This window comes from Salmo trutta, chromosome 5, assembly GCF_901001165.1.
Source record: "Salmo trutta chromosome 5, fSalTru1.1, whole genome shotgun sequence".
Lineage (NCBI taxonomy): Eukaryota > Metazoa > Chordata > Actinopteri > Salmoniformes > Salmonidae > Salmo > Salmo trutta.
Genome location: NC_042961.1, coordinates 16,670,961 through 16,687,862, shown reverse-complemented (window position 1 = coordinate 16,687,862; position 16,902 = coordinate 16,670,961). Strand labels below are relative to the sequence as shown.

General features: G+C 42.6%; 1 protein-coding gene across 2 annotated transcripts in view; it reads right to left on the bottom strand.

Annotated features, from left to right (window-relative positions):
• Positions 1 to 10,347: 10,347 nt before the first annotated feature.
• The window catches only part of LOC115193759 (phosphatidylcholine:ceramide cholinephosphotransferase 1), a 43,191-nt gene continuing 36,636 nt past the window's right edge, over positions 10,348 to 16,902 (bottom strand). For both annotated transcript variants that reach the window (XM_029752718.1, XM_029752719.1), the window contains exons 2-6: positions 15,067 to 15,930; positions 14,621 to 14,738; positions 12,248 to 12,401; positions 11,575 to 11,741; positions 10,348 to 11,471 (exon numbers count right to left, since the gene is read on the bottom strand). In XM_029752718.1, the coding sequence (XP_029608578.1) occupies positions 11,295 to 11,471; positions 11,575 to 11,741; positions 12,248 to 12,401; positions 14,621 to 14,738; positions 15,067 to 15,680 (1,230 nt within the window). In that variant the 5' untranslated portion in view covers positions 15,681 to 15,930 and the 3' untranslated portion in view covers positions 10,348 to 11,294. The remainder of the gene's footprint in view (positions 11,472 to 11,574; positions 11,742 to 12,247; positions 12,402 to 14,620; positions 14,739 to 15,066; positions 15,931 to 16,902) is intronic.

The window sequence follows — 16,902 nt, the reverse complement described above, 5'->3', positions numbered from 1 at the left end:
CCCCATCGAACACCTTTGGTATGAATTGGAAAACCGACTGCGAGCCAGGCCTAATCGCCCAACATCAGTGGCCGACCTCACTAAGTTCCTGCAGCAAAGTTCCAACATCTAGTGGAATGCCTTCCCAGAATGTCCACATACTTTTGGTCATATAGTGAGTATATATATTGTTTATTTATGGGGGGGGGGGGGCTCAGTCAGGTCTTAATTTACTGTTGAGAGTTAGAATAGTAGAGTACACAAGTTGCATTACCCCCATTGAGTTGCCCATCCCTGCTCTAGACTACAGAGACACATACAGTAAAAGAATAAGAACACAGTGCAGATGGTCACTAAAGTATCCCCATGGAGGTTTGGACCCACAAATCCTATTTTCCCATGATACCTTCTTTCCAGTCACCCATAAATAAATCTCGTTCTCCATTTGCTCTCCAAGAACGTGCTCCCAGACTAAGTTTGGTATTATGTCTTGAGAATGCACTTCTACTTGGAATAGAATGGCTTTGTGAACTCCTCTAGCAGAGTGATGTTTGCCTTGGCAGCATCTTGGTGAAAGGAACGGCAGAGCTGACATCACAGTGTAATGGCTTCATCTAGGCTGTTTTAGTATTGGTTTATTCTGGCCATGATAGTGTCACAGGGTCAGGTTCAGGTCATGTAATTGTACACACCAGTAGTTAATTTGTGACACATGTTGATCATATTGTGATTGTAGCACTGTGTTACAGAGCACTTTTAAGTAATCTTTGTATTATTCAAGATGATTTGCAACTATGAGTGCATACAGCATAACCTTGGGATGGTTAAATGTTGGTAGAAGACATGATGGCAGAGGACCGTAGAGTGGCCATATTGGAAGACAGACTGACCCATTCTGCAAAGTGCACCATGCCAGAAAAGACACAATATCCTTGTGGACAGTTTCTCTCTATAGATCAGCTTATATCAAATCAAATCAAATTGTTTTAGTCACATACACATATTTAGCAGATTTTATTGCGGCTGTAGCAAAATGCTTGTGTTTCTAGCTCCAACAGTGCAGTAGTATATAACAATTCATAACAATACACACCAATCTAAAAGTAAAATAATGGAATTAAGAAATATATAAATATTAGGATGAGCAATGTCAGAGTGACATTGACTAAAATTCAGTAGAATAGAATACAGTATATACATATGAAATGAGTAAAGCAGCATGTAAACATTATTAAAGTGATTAGTGTCCCATTACTAAAGTGACAGGTGATTCCATGTCTATGTATATAGAGCAGCAGCCTCTAAGGTGCAGGGTTGAGTAACCGGGCGGTAGCAAGATAGTGATGGCTATTTAACAGTCTGATGGCCTTGAGATAGAAGCTGTTTTTCAGTCACTCTGTCCCAGCTTTGATGCACCTGTACTGACCTCCCCTTCTGGATGATAGCGGGGTGAACAGGCAGTGGCTCGGGTGGTTGATGTCCTTGATAACCTTTTTTGCCTTCCTGTGACATTGGGTGCTGTAGGTATCCTAGAGGGCAGGTAGTTTGCCCCCGGTGATGCGTTGGGAAGAACATACCTCCCTCTGGAGAGCCTTGCGGTTGCGGGCGGTGCAGTTGCCGTACCAGGCAGTGATACAGCCCTACAGGATTCTCACAATTGTGCATCAGTAAAAGTTTTTTCAGGGTCTTAGGGGCTAAGCCAAATTTCTTCAGCCTCCTGAGGTTGAAGAGGCGCTGTTTCGCCTTCTTCACCACACTGTCTGTGTGGACCATTTCAGATTGTCAGTGATGTGTACGCCGAGGAACTTGAAGCTTTCCACCTGCTCCACTACGGTCTCGTCGATGTGGATAGAGGCGTGCGCCCTCTGCTGTTTCCTGAAGTTCACTATCAGCTCCTTCATTTTGTTGACGTTGAGGGAGAGGTTTATTTTCCTGGCATCACTCCACCAGGGCACTCACCTCCTACCTGTAGGCTGTCTCATCATTGTTGGTAATCAGGCCTACTACTGTTGTGTCGTCTGCAAACTTGATGATTGAGATGGAGGCGTGCTTGGCCACACAGACATGGGTGAACAGGGAGTACAGGAGGGGGCTGACCACGCACGCTTGTGGGGTCCCTGTGTTGAGGATCAGCGAAGTGGAGGTGTTGTTTCCTACCTTCACCACCTGGGGGTGGCCCGTCAGGAAGTCCAGGACCCAGTTGCACAGGACGAGTTTCAGACCCAGGGCCCCAAACTTAATGATAGGGTTCATAGTAAATAGAGCACACACAGAAGAGTGAATGTACAAGCCTTCATTCTAAAGTAGATTCACTCTCCAACACTCCCAGAGACCATGATCACTCTGGCCTAATTATTGAAGTAAGTCTGTGTAGTAGTGAGTGGGAGTCAGGCTTGGCTGGCCAGCACAATCTCTCCAGACTGCCAGTAAATAGTTGAGTGAGCCGAGGACCCAGCACTTGAGATAAATATAATCTGCAGCTTCTTTCATCCAGTGAATAAAACTTCAGGGTTCTCCAGCTTTTCACAAGCCGTTAGAATTACACTGGAGGTTATGCAAACTCCCCATCATCTAGAATGTAGGCCATGGCCATGCCCTAATAGGATGACAATGCCCCAATGTAGAACCATGGCCATGCCCTAATAGGATGACAATGCCCTCATCCTCAGGGCTCTAGTGGTCACTAAACGGTTTGATGAGCATGAAAACAATGTAAACCATATGGCGTGGCCGTCTCAGTCACCAGATATCAACGCAATTGAACACTTACAGGAGATACTGGAGCAGCGTCTGACAGCGTTTTCTACCACCATCAACAAAACACCAAATTACTCTTGAAAGTTGTAATAGTAGATTGCACAAGATGCAATTTCAAATTTGGGTAGTGAGTCATCAGTTTTTCTCTTGTCATGTCATTGCATACCTTAGAGGAGAACTATTTATAATTTCTAAGAAATGTCCAGATCAACTAGCCCATGTCAGCTAACAATTTTTTGCTAGCTTTTTTTATTTTATCCCATAGATCTGGTTGTAGTGTTTGAGTCACTCAAATATCACATGAATGCGTGCACAATAGACATGGCAAAATGTATAGAATTGCAGGAAATAAGATTAAAACCTGCAAAATGTTCTCCTTACCAACAAGAGGGGTGTGAACAGTGCCTGTGCCTATAGAAATAGACGTGGTGTATATACACACGGGGGGGGGGGGGGGGGGATGATCCTCTGTGTTACACCATGTGGAAGGGGGCCCCAGAGTGAAATTGTTTATGAACCTCTGTGCTACACCATTCTTCGTCCGGGTGGGACATAAGACCACAGCAATCTTGGGTTCCGTCTAGCCACAGCTTCCAATCATGGACAGAGGACACTGCTAAAATGCTGAATAATAAATTGTTTTATTTGAAAGCCTCCCAGATATAACTCTCTGTCCTATTCATTTATCCTAGCTTACAGCCATCTGGTATACACAAAAAAACACATGAAAAATTGTAATGTTGATTCACACAAATTAAACATACATAATTACGTTAGCTGTCATTATTCTAAAATAAAAATGTTTTTCCAGCTTAGTTTGCAACCATGGACTAACTTCTCTCCCAAACTATGGCCAGGAAACAAAAAAAATTGTTATATACAGTACCAGTCAAAAGTTTGGACACACCTACAGTACTCATTCAAAGGTTTTTGTTTATTTTGACTATTTTCTACATTGTAGAATAATAGTGATGACATCAAAACTATGAAATAACACATATGGAATCATGTAGTAACCAAAAAAAAAAGTGTTACACAAATCAAAATATATTTTATATTTGAGATTCTTCAAAGTAGCCACCGTTTGCCTTGATGACAGCTTTGCACACTCTTGGCATTCTCTCAACCAGCTTCACTTGAAAATGATTTTCCAACAGTCTTGAAGGAGTTCCCACATATGCTGAGGTCATCTAATGCAGCACTCCATCATACTCCTTCTTGGTCAAATAGCCCTAACACAGCCTAAGCACAAACCAGATGGGATGGCGTATCGCTGCAGAATGCTGTGGTAGCCATGCTGGTTAAGTGTGCCTGGAATTCAAAATAAATCACAGACAGTGTCACCAGCAATGCACCCCCACACTATCACACCTCCTCCTCCATGCTTCACAGTGGGAACCACACATGCGGAGACCTGTATTTTTGGAACCAAACATCTCATATTTGGACTCATAAGACCAAAGGACAGATTTCCACCGGTCTAATGTCCATTGCTCGTGTTTCTTGGCCCAAGCAAGTCTGTTCTTCTTATCGCTGCCCTTTAGTAATGGTTTCTTTGCAGCAAGTCAACCACAAAGGCCTGGTTTCCGGTTTCCGAGCTGGTCATGGGTGCACCTCAGCCACGCTCAAGGTACTAAACGATATCATAACCGCCATCGATAAAAGACAGTACTGTACAGCCGTCTTCATCGACATGGCCAAGGCTTTCGACTCTGTCAATCACCGCATTCTTATCGGCAGACTCAACCGCCTTGGTTTCTCAAATGACTGCCTTGCCTGGTTCACCAACTACTTTTCAGAGTTCAGTGTGTCAAATCAGAGGGCCTGTTGTCCGGACCTCTGGTAGTCTCTATGGGGGTGCCACAGGGTTCAATTCCCGGGCCGACTCTTTTCTCTGTATATATCAATGATGTCACTCTTGCTTCGGGTGATTCCCTGATCCACCTCTACGCAGACGACACCATTCTGTCTCCATTTGGCCCTTCTTTGGACACTGTGTTAATAAACCTCCAAATGAGCTTCAATGTCATAGAACACTCCTTCCGTGGCCTCTAACTGCTCTTAAACGCTCGTAAAACTAAGTGCATGCTTTTCAACCGTTCGCTGCTTGCACACGCCCACCCGACTAGCATCACTACTCTGGACGGTTCTGACTTAGAATATGTTGACAACTACAAATTCCTAGTGTCTGGCTAGACCGTAAACTCTCCTTCCAGACTCATATTAAACATCTCCAATCCAAAATAAAATCTAGAATCGGCTTCCTACTTCGCAACAAAGCCTCCTTTTCTCAACCTGCCAAACATACCCTCGTAAAACTGACTATCCTACAGATCCTCGACTTCAGCGATGTCATTTACAAAATAGCCAACAAACACTCTACTCAGCAAACTGGATGCAGTCTATCACAGTGCCATCCGTTTTGTCACCAAAGCCCCATATACCACCCACCACTGCGACCTGTATGCTCTAGTCGGTTTGCCCTCATTACCTATTCCTCGTCAGACCCACCGGCTCCAGGTCATCTATAAGTCTATGCTAGGTAAAGCTCTGCCTTATCTCAGCTCACTGGTCACAAATAACAACACCCACCCGTAGCATGTGCTCCAGCAGGTATATCTCACTGGTCATCCCCAAAGCCAACATCTGCTTTGGCCGCATTTCCTTCCGGTTCTCTGCTGCCAATGACTGGAAGGAATTGCAAAAAAAAATAACTGATCAGCTAACCGATCGCTGCAGCTGTACATAGCCCATCTGTAAATAGCTCGTCTGATCTACCTACCTCATCCCATATCGTTTTTATTTACTTTTCTGCTCTTTTGCACACCACTATTTCTACTTGCACATCATCTGCACATCTACCACTCCAGTGTTAATTTGCTAAATTGTAATAACTTCGCTACTATGGCCTATTTATTGCCTTACCTCCTCACGCCATTTGCACATACTGTATATAGACTTTATTTTTTCTATTGTGTTATTGACTGTACACTTGTTTATTCCATGTGTAACTCTGTGTTGTTGTTTGTGTCGCACTGCTTTGCTTTATCTTGGCCAGGTCGCAGTTGTAAATGACAACTTGTTCTCAACTAGCCTACCTGGTTAAATAAAGGTGAAATAAAAATATGTAATTCACGCAGTCTCCTCTGAACAGTTGATGTTGAGATGTGTCTGTTACTTGAACTCTGAAGCATTTATTTCTGAGGCTGGTATCTCGAATGAACTTATCCTCTGCAGCAGCGGTAACTCTGGGTCTTCCTTTCCTGTGGCGGTCCTCTTGAGAGTCAGTTGCATCATAGCGCTTGATGGTTTTTGTGACTGAACTTTCAAAGTTCTTGACATTTTCCAGATTACTGTAAGACATTAAGGTCAATCAATGATGGACTGTCATTTCTCTTTGCTTATTTGAGCTGTTCTTGCCATAATATGGAATAGGGCTATCTTCTGTATACCACTCCTACCTTGTCACAACACAACTGATTGGCTCAAATGCATTAAGGAAACAAAAACCCACAAATTAACTTCTAACAAGGCACACCTGTTCATTGAAATGCATTCCAGGTGACTACCTCATAAAGCTGGTTGAGAGAATGCCAAGCGTGTGCAAAGCTGTAATCAAGGGAAAGGTTAGCTACTTTGAAGAATCTCAAATATATTTTGATTTGTTTAACACTTTTTTAGTTACTACATGATTCCATGTGTTATTTCATAGTTTTGATGTCTTCACTATTATTCTACAATGTAGAAAATAGTACAAATAAAGAAAAACCCTTGAATGAGTAGGTGTCCAAACCTTTGACTGGTACTGTATATATATTTATCAGGGCACATATTCCGACTTTCACTGCCCGGTTTAAGTTAGGCATGTGCACTTCAGTGAAAATATGGCCCTTAATGCATCTAACGTCGAAGGATTTCAGAAATGGTTCAAACATTCCACCACTACTGGCTTCCTTTTTAAGAGAGAAATGTCTGGATTGAAGGGGCTCAAGGCGAATATCCCCAAAATCCTCTCAGGTTTACATCAATAAGCCTATATAGAGACATCTGATCTGCCATTCACATTCATACATTTTTGACATAGCCGAAGCTGTCAATGAGACCAGCATTGTGTCTGTCACATGGGTACATGCTAAACTCATTAAAGTTTATGTACTTTTAATATAGCCATAAACATACGACCTTATACCCCTTGAACGAAGGTGTCCCAACCTTTTCTTTAGAGGACAACCACCGCTGCCTCCTCAAGCTAAGAGACAAAATAACATTTGTCAAAACATTCACCATTAGAAGAAATAGCACATCAATTCAGCATTCAAATTATGTCATCATTATCGATTTAGTACTGCTACTCTTTAGGACACACAAAAAAAAACATCATGACATAAAAATGTACAACAATGATTAGAGGCTAGACCTCTTTTTAAAGAATAAATACAATTGAGGTCCATTATATTACCCTGTCCTGTCTCACCATTCAGTTCTATTAAACTGGGCCATGCTGCATTTTCATAACAGAAAGTGTCATGTTATCATCAGTTCAGTCTTTCCAGTCAGACAGCTGAACTGAGGTAATTTCTTAAGACTCGATCCAGCTCTACTTCAGAGAAAACATGTTGTGCTGTTGGAATGGTAACACAAATCATTTTAATGCACCAGTGTATCGAGGATCATTAGAGACCATTTTCACATTCATGGTAATCAGTACGTTGTCTGTTGTGTGGATTTGTCCGTACATTAGATCCCCAGTACTGTGCATTTGGCCCCCTCGCCCACTTGATAACCCCATTGGCTTTGTACAATTTGTTAGCTTCTTTAGTAGGTAGTTGTGACCAAAGTATTTTTGGCATTGCAAACTTTCCAGCCAATGTAATTCAGGACAGTACCAATACAGTGGGGCAAAAAAGTATTTAGTCAGCCACCAATTGTGCAAGTTCTCCCACTTAAAAAGATGAGAGAGGCCTGTAATTTTCATCATAGGTACACGTCAACTATGACAGACAAAATGAGAAAAAAAATCCAGAAAATCACATTGTAGGATTTTTTTATGAATTTATTTGCAAATTATGGTGGAAAATAAGTATTTGGTCACCTACAAACAAGCAAGATTTCTGGCTCTCACAGACCTGTAACTTCTTCTTTAAGAGGCTCCTCTGTCCTCCACTCGTTACCTGTATTAATGGCACCTGTTTGAACTTGTTATCAGTATAAAAGACACCTGTCCACAACCTCAAACAGTCACACTCCAAACTCCACTCTGGCCAAGACCAAAGAGCTGTCAAAGGACACCAGAAACAAAATTGTAGACCTGCACCAGGCTGGGAAGACTGAATCTGCAATAGGTAAGCAGCTTGGCTTGAAGAAATCAACTGTGGGAGCAATTATTAGGAAATGGAAGACATACAAGACCACTTGATAATCTCCCTCGATCTGGGGCTCCATGCAAGATCTCACCCCGTGGGGTCAAAATGATCACAAGAACGGTGAGCAAAAATCCCAGAAGCACACGGGGGGACCTAGTGAATGACCTGCAGAGAGCTGGGACCAAAGTAACAAAGCCTACCATCAGTAACACACTACGCCGCCAGGGACTCAAATCCTGCAGTGCCAGACGTGTCCCCCTGCTTAAGCCAGTACATGTCCAGGCCCGTCAGAAGTTTGCTAGAGAGCATTTGGATGATCCAGAAGAGGATTGGGAGAATGTCATATGGCCAGATGAAACCAAAATATAACTTTTTTGTAAAAACTCAACTTGTCGTGTTTGGAGGACAAAGAATGCTGAGTTGCATCCAAAGAACACCATACCTACTGTGAAGCATGGGGGTGGAAATATCATGCTTTGGGGCTGTTTTTCTGCAAAGGGACCAGGACGACTGATCCGTGTAAAGGAAAGAATGAATGGGGCCATGTATCGTGAGATTTTGAGTGAAAACCTCCTTCCATCAGCAAGGGCATTGAAGATGAAACGTGGCTGGGTCTTTCAGCATGACAATGATACCAAACACACCGCCCGGGCAACGAAGGAGTGGCTTCGTAAGAAGCATTTCAAGGTCCTGGAGTGGCCTAGCCAGTCTCCAGATCTCAACCCCATAGAAAATCTTTGGAGGGAGTTGAAAGTCCATGTTGCCCAGCGACAGCCCCAAAACATCACTGCTCTAGAGGAGATCTGCATGGAGGAATGGGCCAAAATACCAGCAACAGTGTGTGAAAACCTTGTGAAGACTTACAGAAAACGTTTGACCTGTGTCATTGCCAACAAAGGGTATATAACAAAGTATTGAGATAACCTTTTGTTATTGACCAAATACTTATTTTCCACCATAATTTGCAAATAAATTCATTAAAAATCCTACAATGTGATTTTCTGGAATTTCTTTTCTCATTTTGTCTGTCATAGTTGACGTGTACCTATGATGAAAATTACAGGCCTCTCTCCTCTTTTTAAGTGGGAGAACTTGCACAATTGGTGGCTGACTAAATACTTTTTTGCCCCACTGTACATGATTGTAACTACCAACGTCCCCTTTCAGCCTCAACATAACTTTGCCTCAAACTTCTGTTTTTAAACAAGTCAACATTGAAAAGCCCTATACATTTGACAAAGTTCAAAGATGGCATATCACCACTGAACTGCATTAAGATCAACATGTATGTCAATAAGACAGATAAATAATCACAAGAAGCTTGTCTTTATCAGTAGGGCCAGGACGATACCAGTATCAAGATACTCGTCAGTATCGTGGCAGGGAAACAAAGCACGAAGCGGGATTAACTTCTTTAGGAAAACAGTCCTAATGTCAGAAACAAACATCCTTATGATGTCATCTATAGTCACATTTATTTATTTTCCAAGCTATTTTTTTTATTTACCTTTATTTAACTAGGCAAGTCAGTTATGAACAAATTCTTATTTACAATGACGGCCTACACCAGCCAAACCCAGACGACGCTGGGCCAATTGTGCGCCGCCCTATGGGACTCACAATCACGGCCGGTTGTGATACAGCCTGGATTCGAACCAGGGTGTCTGTAGTGACGCCTCTAGCACTGAGATGCAGTGCCTTAGACCGCTGCGCCACTCAGGAGCTATAGCACACTATTTTACATACAGTAGGTTTTTAAAAGGACCAAAGAGTTAGCCTGCTTCGGGTTTTCATTTTTGCAATGGAAAAAATATTGTGATACTGGTGTCCTTCCGGCCCTATTTATCAGTAAGACATTCTAGCAGGCTGCATTCAGGAACACACTGCTCTATTGGCCAAGTCTACAACAGCCAGTAAGATGCATTTTCTGGGTCTGTATCGAGAACACTGTTTGACAAAATAGGGATTCAGTATCTCTTACAAAGACTTGTAGGTGTGCTGCACAACTCTAGTACAGTCCTTGAGGTCCAGAGGGTTTCCTGGTTTTCATCCTTCTTTCAAAGTTAGCAACTAGCCTTTGATACAAGATTATTAGCAAGTCAATGAGCTTTAAAATCTTAATGACATGTTAGAGGACTGAAAACCCTCTGGGACCATCTTGCAAGGACATGGTTGGAATAGGATTGGAACAAGATTAGAACACGGTCAAGACTGGCTAAGGGTCAGTAAATGATTAGGACATAACCAAACAATTTAACGGTCCTTCATTAACTGCTATAACATCACCGGCTATGGAAAAAAATATTATATATGAAAACATAAATAAATAGACAGGACATTTCACTCATCTCACTGTTTTTGGTTTTGGGAAGACTAATTACCATATAAGGCTGGCATTATTATTCTTACATTCATGCGAACAGGACTTGAACGATCATTTGGAACCGCTTCATGCCGACCTTGTGGGCAGTCAGACAGACACGCGCGAGGCAGAGGAACACAGACACATAGTACAATCAAGCTAAGGAAGGCACTGGAACAATTCTAAATACCACAGATTCTTCTGCTTTCTGCATTCAATCTTGAAAAAGGTAAAAATCTAAAAATATTTTTGGGGACATTATTTGTTTTGAAAAATAAAGTTGCAATTGTTAGAAAAAAACTTTTTTTTGCACCATTGCCACGTTGTAGTTGACAAAAAAGTAATTTGTTAAAAAAAGAAAAAAAATGTTTTGCATCTAAAACTCCCCCAGACAACGTATGGCATTTTGGTTATCAAATAAACATTTCAGTGACATGATTTGCACTTGGTAGACCTTATCGGACCAGAATTTCTCAAATTATTTGCAGAGAAAAAGAGTCTAAACTACTTGTTACAGCCATGGTCAAAACAAATATAATATTTAAATATCAACCAGATCTGCTGTAGACAACGCAACATTGCAAAGTGTCCCAAGCAAAAAATACATGATCAAAGTAGTGTGCTAAGTTTTCAAAAACCTTTCCCCAAATAAAATTATTTTTAGCGCTAGTGTAAGACTATGGTCACAGTGCTAGCCAGAACTGGGATTTTTCTAATATGAGCCCAACAAGTCAAGGGAACAGCACTGGCTTGGCAACACGACACCATCTCCTTCAGACGATCACAACTTCAGGAGGTCTCTCGCTCAGCTCCCACCCCTCACGTAACCTGGGTCACTGGGTGTCCACTTTGCTGTACTTTACCCCCTGGCTCCACGGAGACGATCGCCATGAACACGGCAGCTGATAATTTCGAGGGACAATGCCCTTGACGTTTTCCTCAAAGTACTGGAACAGTCGAAACCACCAGACTCTGGAGAATGGGTTACTCTGGGACGTCTCTTTCAGCGCCTGAATGAAAACACAAGAGAAATACAAGTAGAATAATGCCACTTAAGCTAAAATAAGCTACATTTAACATCAGATAATGGAGACCGGCGTGTTGGCTCCCCACCTGCTGGTTGGCCATGGTGTGGTACCACCAGAAGAGACGTGTTGTGATGAAATAAGCCACCACCACGTCCACAGTATAGTGGTCATGGGCCAGCAGGATGCAGAAGATGCCTACTGCACTCAGAGTCCAGCAGAACCAGTGGTACCACCAAAACCTCTTAGGGGAATCTGACAACAGAGAGAGACAGGGAAGGGTTAACGGAATATACAGAGAGACATTATTTTGTTTCAATAATCAACAATGAAATGCATTTACCTAACACATTGTTCCAAAGCAAACTATGTAGTCTTTCAAACCAGACTTCCACAACCATCCACTAGATGTCACTGCAGCATAAAAGACATGGCTAACGTCACAACAGTACAGTTCAACATCATGTGACACCACTGTTAACACAGAATTTACACAAGAAGTCGGCTTCTCTCTCTATTGCTTGGGCAAACCTTTACTGAAATTCTAAAACCTTTTGTATGAGCAGTGGAAAACAGCCAACTGGTAATCTCAGATTGTGAAAGAGAAGAGAACAGAGAAAAGGTGAAAGGACAGAAGTGCTAAGCTTATAATGATAGAGTAAAGTGATGGTGTTAGCATGACGGTAAACCTGTAGCCTACTTTTACCCTTTGATAAAGGGATAGGTTAGCATTAGCATGGTTGTGTCTATGTAATACTTACACTCTTTGATAAAGAGATATGATAGCGTTAGAATGACTGTGTGGCCGCTGTACAGGTAGTCTCCACACATGGTGTGGGAGCCGGTGATTGACAGGCCTCCGCCGGCGATCAGCTTTATGATCCTCCTCATCTGAACCTCCCAGTTCCCAAATAGCTGCAACGACACACATACCGTTATGTGTCAATTCATTGTGTCAATTTATGTGTCAATATGTCAATCATTCAACAATGTCCAGTAGAGGTTGACCGATTAATCGGAATGGCCGATTAATTAAGGCCGATTTCAAGTTTTCATAACAAATCGGTAATCGGTATTTTATTTAATTTTATTACACCTTTATTTAACTAGGCAAGTCAGATTAAGAACACATTCTTATTTTCAATAACGGAATGGGGGGTAACTGCCTTGTTCAGGGGGGATTCGGGGATTAGTTTTTGCAACCTTCCGGTTACTAGTCCAACGCTCTAACCACCTGCCTTACATTGCACTCCACGAGGAGCCTGCATGGCAGGCTGACTACCTGTTATGCGAGGGCAGCAAGAAGCCAAGGTAAGTTGCTAGCTAGCATTAAACTTATCTTATAAAAAACGATCAATCTTAACATAATCACTAGTTAACTGCGTTGCATATAATCGATGCGGTGCCAGTTAATTTATCATCGAATCACAGCCTACTTCGACAAACGGGTGATGATTTAACAAGCGCATTTGCAAAAAAAGCACTGTCGTTGCACCAATGTACCTAACCATAAACATCAATGCCTTTCTTTAAATTCAATACACAAGTATATCTTTTTAAACCTGCATATTTAGTTCATATTGCCTGCTAACATGAATTTGTGTCACTTCTCTTGCGTTCCGTGCAAGCAGTCAGGGTATATACAGCAGTTTGGGCCGCCTGGCTCATTGCGAACTGTGTGAAGTCCATTTATTCCTAACAAAGGCCGTAATTAATTTGCCAGAATTGTACATAATTATGACATAACATTGAAGGTTGTGCAATGTAACAGGAATATTTAGACTTAGGGATGCCACCCATTAGATAAAATACGAAACGGTTCCGTATTTCACTGAAATAATAAACGTTTCGTTTTCGATATGATGTTTCCGGATTTGACCATATTAATGACCAAAGGCTCGTATTTCTGTGTATTTCTGTGTGTTATTATGTTATAATTAAGTTAAAATAAGTGTTTATTCAGTACTGTTGTAATTGTCATTTTTACAAATAAATAAATAAATATATAAAAAAATTAAAATATATAAATTGAAAAATCATAATCGGTCGACCTCTAATGTCCAGTCAGCTAGTCATATGTCTGTATGAGCTCTCTTAAGGTTTTTGTTCTCCATTATGTATGCTACAGTTTAACTCAGATAGGGAACACAGAAGACAAACTTTGTGGATCAGGTACAGCATGTGACTCAACCAACACTACATTGCATGCGCAAACACACACACAAAAATAACCCCATGCACACACACGCACAAATAAACACATGTACACACAAATAAACACGTGCACGCACACGCACACATAAACACACAAATAAACACACACACACACAAGCACAAGAGGAAGCCACTTCACAGTTGGTCTGTGTGATGGAGGACAGCCTGTTCCAATTCAGATAGAGGTTTAGAACAGGAAACCAGGCCCAGGGCATGACAGTACATAAAAAGACCTTCATCTGTTGCTGGGAGGGGAATAGAGTAGAGGAGGAGGGGAGGAAAGTTGGAGGGCGGAACGAGGGAACAATACACATCCCTCCCAATGGCCTTGGGCAACAGAGGGAGTGGGAACGTTTCTATACACTGAACTCCCACCCACCGCTTTGTTCTGTGGTGGGAGGAGCTACCATTTTGTAAACTTAAATTCTTCGATACTTCAAAAGAGTTTTAATAGGGAACTATATAGTATTAAGATGAGTCACATTTAAACCACATGCTACCTCAGTATAACTTGACCTCATCTGGCTCTTTAGTCACAGGGTTAGGATGTGAGAAGCGAAAACAGTGAAAGGAAACTCATGCCTGATGAGCACTCGAGCAGTTTAAAAAATAGCTATTTTAAGTTGTACACATGCAACAGAATCTTTTTTATCTTTTTCATGTGATCAATGTCCCGTGAAGAGGACTGGGGGGCGTTAAACTGAAAACAAGGTCTAGATCTCTTTCTGTTGAGTTTGTCTTTAGGGGGTGTTGTTTTTAATATCCAACTGTAATGTTTATATGCAAGAATAGCCCAGAGAATCAGAATACTATAGCAGCAATGACACATCATTGATGGAAATAGATGCGGGTGCTGGTAGGTCACAGTGAGTGTTAGCAACTGACTGCCTACTGTTGCTTGGATTTGGAAGGAAACAAACCTTTGGAGAGCATTGGAAGTGCATCCCTGGAACAGGCAGAGTTGTTATGTACATGGTGACACATCTGTACAGGTAGAGGGTACCCACAATGAAGAAGAACCGACGGATGATTATTGATCTGGACACAGAGATACAGGTTATTGGTTAGTTATCTACGGTCACATTCCAGGCTGACTACATTGCAGATGTTGCATTGCATCAACCTATGGTTGCATGCCACATCATTGACTGCCAAGTCGAGCATCAGATTGCTATATCATATGTGGTTAGCTGATATGTTAAACGCATATCCAGGCGTGGTGAGATCTGGCAGACGATTGCAATTTAGTCAGCCTGTAATGTAGCCATTGGGTATCCCAGAAAAATAAGTTCAAAGTTGAAGGTTACAATTTAAACAGGTAAACACTGCCCCGTGGTCTACTCTTATCACACTACTGTTGTCTCACCTGTACTTCAGCAGGGTCCACTGCAGCAGCCACAGACTCACCAGCAGCATGCCATTGATCTCGCAGATAGAGAAGGCCCACTCCACCCGGTCAAAAATGTCAAAGAACTTATCGGGCAGCGGTGGGGTATGCTCCTTGGCCGGCACCCTCTCATGGACCACCGAGATGACCACAGTGGTAGTGACAAAGCAGCAGACTGCGTAGAGGAACGCTACGCCTGTCTTGCCCCACTCCTGGGGGAACCCAGAGCGTTCAGCCTCCAACATGGGGATGGGGATTTGGACCATCTCCTTCCGGAAGCCATTAAGCCCCAGCGAGCTTTTCCGCAGGGGCTTGGCAGTGCCGTTGGGCAGCCTCCCATGGCCATTGGCGTGGCCGTTTTTTTGGTGCTCCTCAATGTGGTGCTCGATCCGTAGGGTCTCCAGCCGTTCCAAGAGCTGCCTCCCGTTGTCTGAGGAGACCAGTGAGAGGGGCGGGGTCAGGAAGTCATTCGGGGTGAGCCGCAGCAGGGCAGGGCCGTCCGCCTGCTGGAGGGAGTCGCCGTACTCCTGCATCCCCTCCTCGCTCAGCCAATGGGACACTTCCTCCGCCGACCACTGCCCCACCTTCTTCATCTCGGCCAATGGGGAAGGGGGGAAGGGGCCAAGGGGGGCCCGAGGACAGAGAGGGAAAGGCTGCAGGAGATATGGCAGTCTATGGAGTAGTAAATCCTCCCCAGCTGTGGCTCATGGCGTTTCAGGAGCATTGGATGGGGACACCCGGAAGACTTAGCAGAGTATGGAAGGTAGGTAGTATCCAGCTGCTTCAGCCTGCTATGTGCTTCTTCACCTCATTACTTCAATGGGGTTCCCGTATGTCTCTTTCCTGGGAAAGGAGAAAAAAAGGGTTGAGACTTGAGATTCAACCTAGAGCAGACAGTGACCAATCGTTGAATTATAGAAAAGGATAATTAGCTTGTAACATGGCCTTTAGTACCACAGGTAGGTCACTGAAATCAACACTGAAACCAGTTAAGCTCTATTTCCTTCAGATGAACACATGCTATCAATTACACACATCATTCAAAAGCTATTTTTACAACAGCAACACTCATAGGAACAACCCAATAGAAGCACGTTTCCGTCTTTGATCTCTACAGTAGACAATCCTTTCAGAGGACACACATCCTGTGTGGCTTTAGCCTTTTTATGTACCAAGCCACTGAGAAATATCTATGACTGTACCATATTCTGACAGCCATTTAAAACCAGTAAAACCACAACAGACAATGAGATCCCATTGTAAACTGTCAACATACTGTATATTACAGCCCTAAAAAAAAGGTAAATATTGCTGGTTAGGAATCTCCCTACAGTTTGATACAGTATACTGATTTATCAAAGACTTTGATAAGCAGAAGTGACAGGACTTGCTTCAGTATACCCTAAAACTAACCTAAGTCAGTCATCTTTTAGACACTTACCACCTAAAACCACTGAACAAATTACAGACCAAGCAATATGATTGCTACTGTTGGGCGACCCAGCCCCCAAAGTGATTCTTATCACCTGTATGCTAGGATTTCCTTTGTGTTGTTTTAGGAATGCTGTATTCTCCCTCTAACATGCTGACCACACCTCTCGCTCAAAATAAATGTACAAATACATGTTATTCAAATCATTGAGCCAACCAGCGTCTGCGTTGCCAAGCGCTAAAATAGAAGAAGTCAGTTCTATTTGTGACGCTGAACGCGGTGCAAGTCCTGTCTATCCCATCTCCTCATTGGTTTATAGAAGCATATACCCAAGTGCCATCTCCTCATTGGTTATACCCACGTGGGTGATTGAAAGATAAACT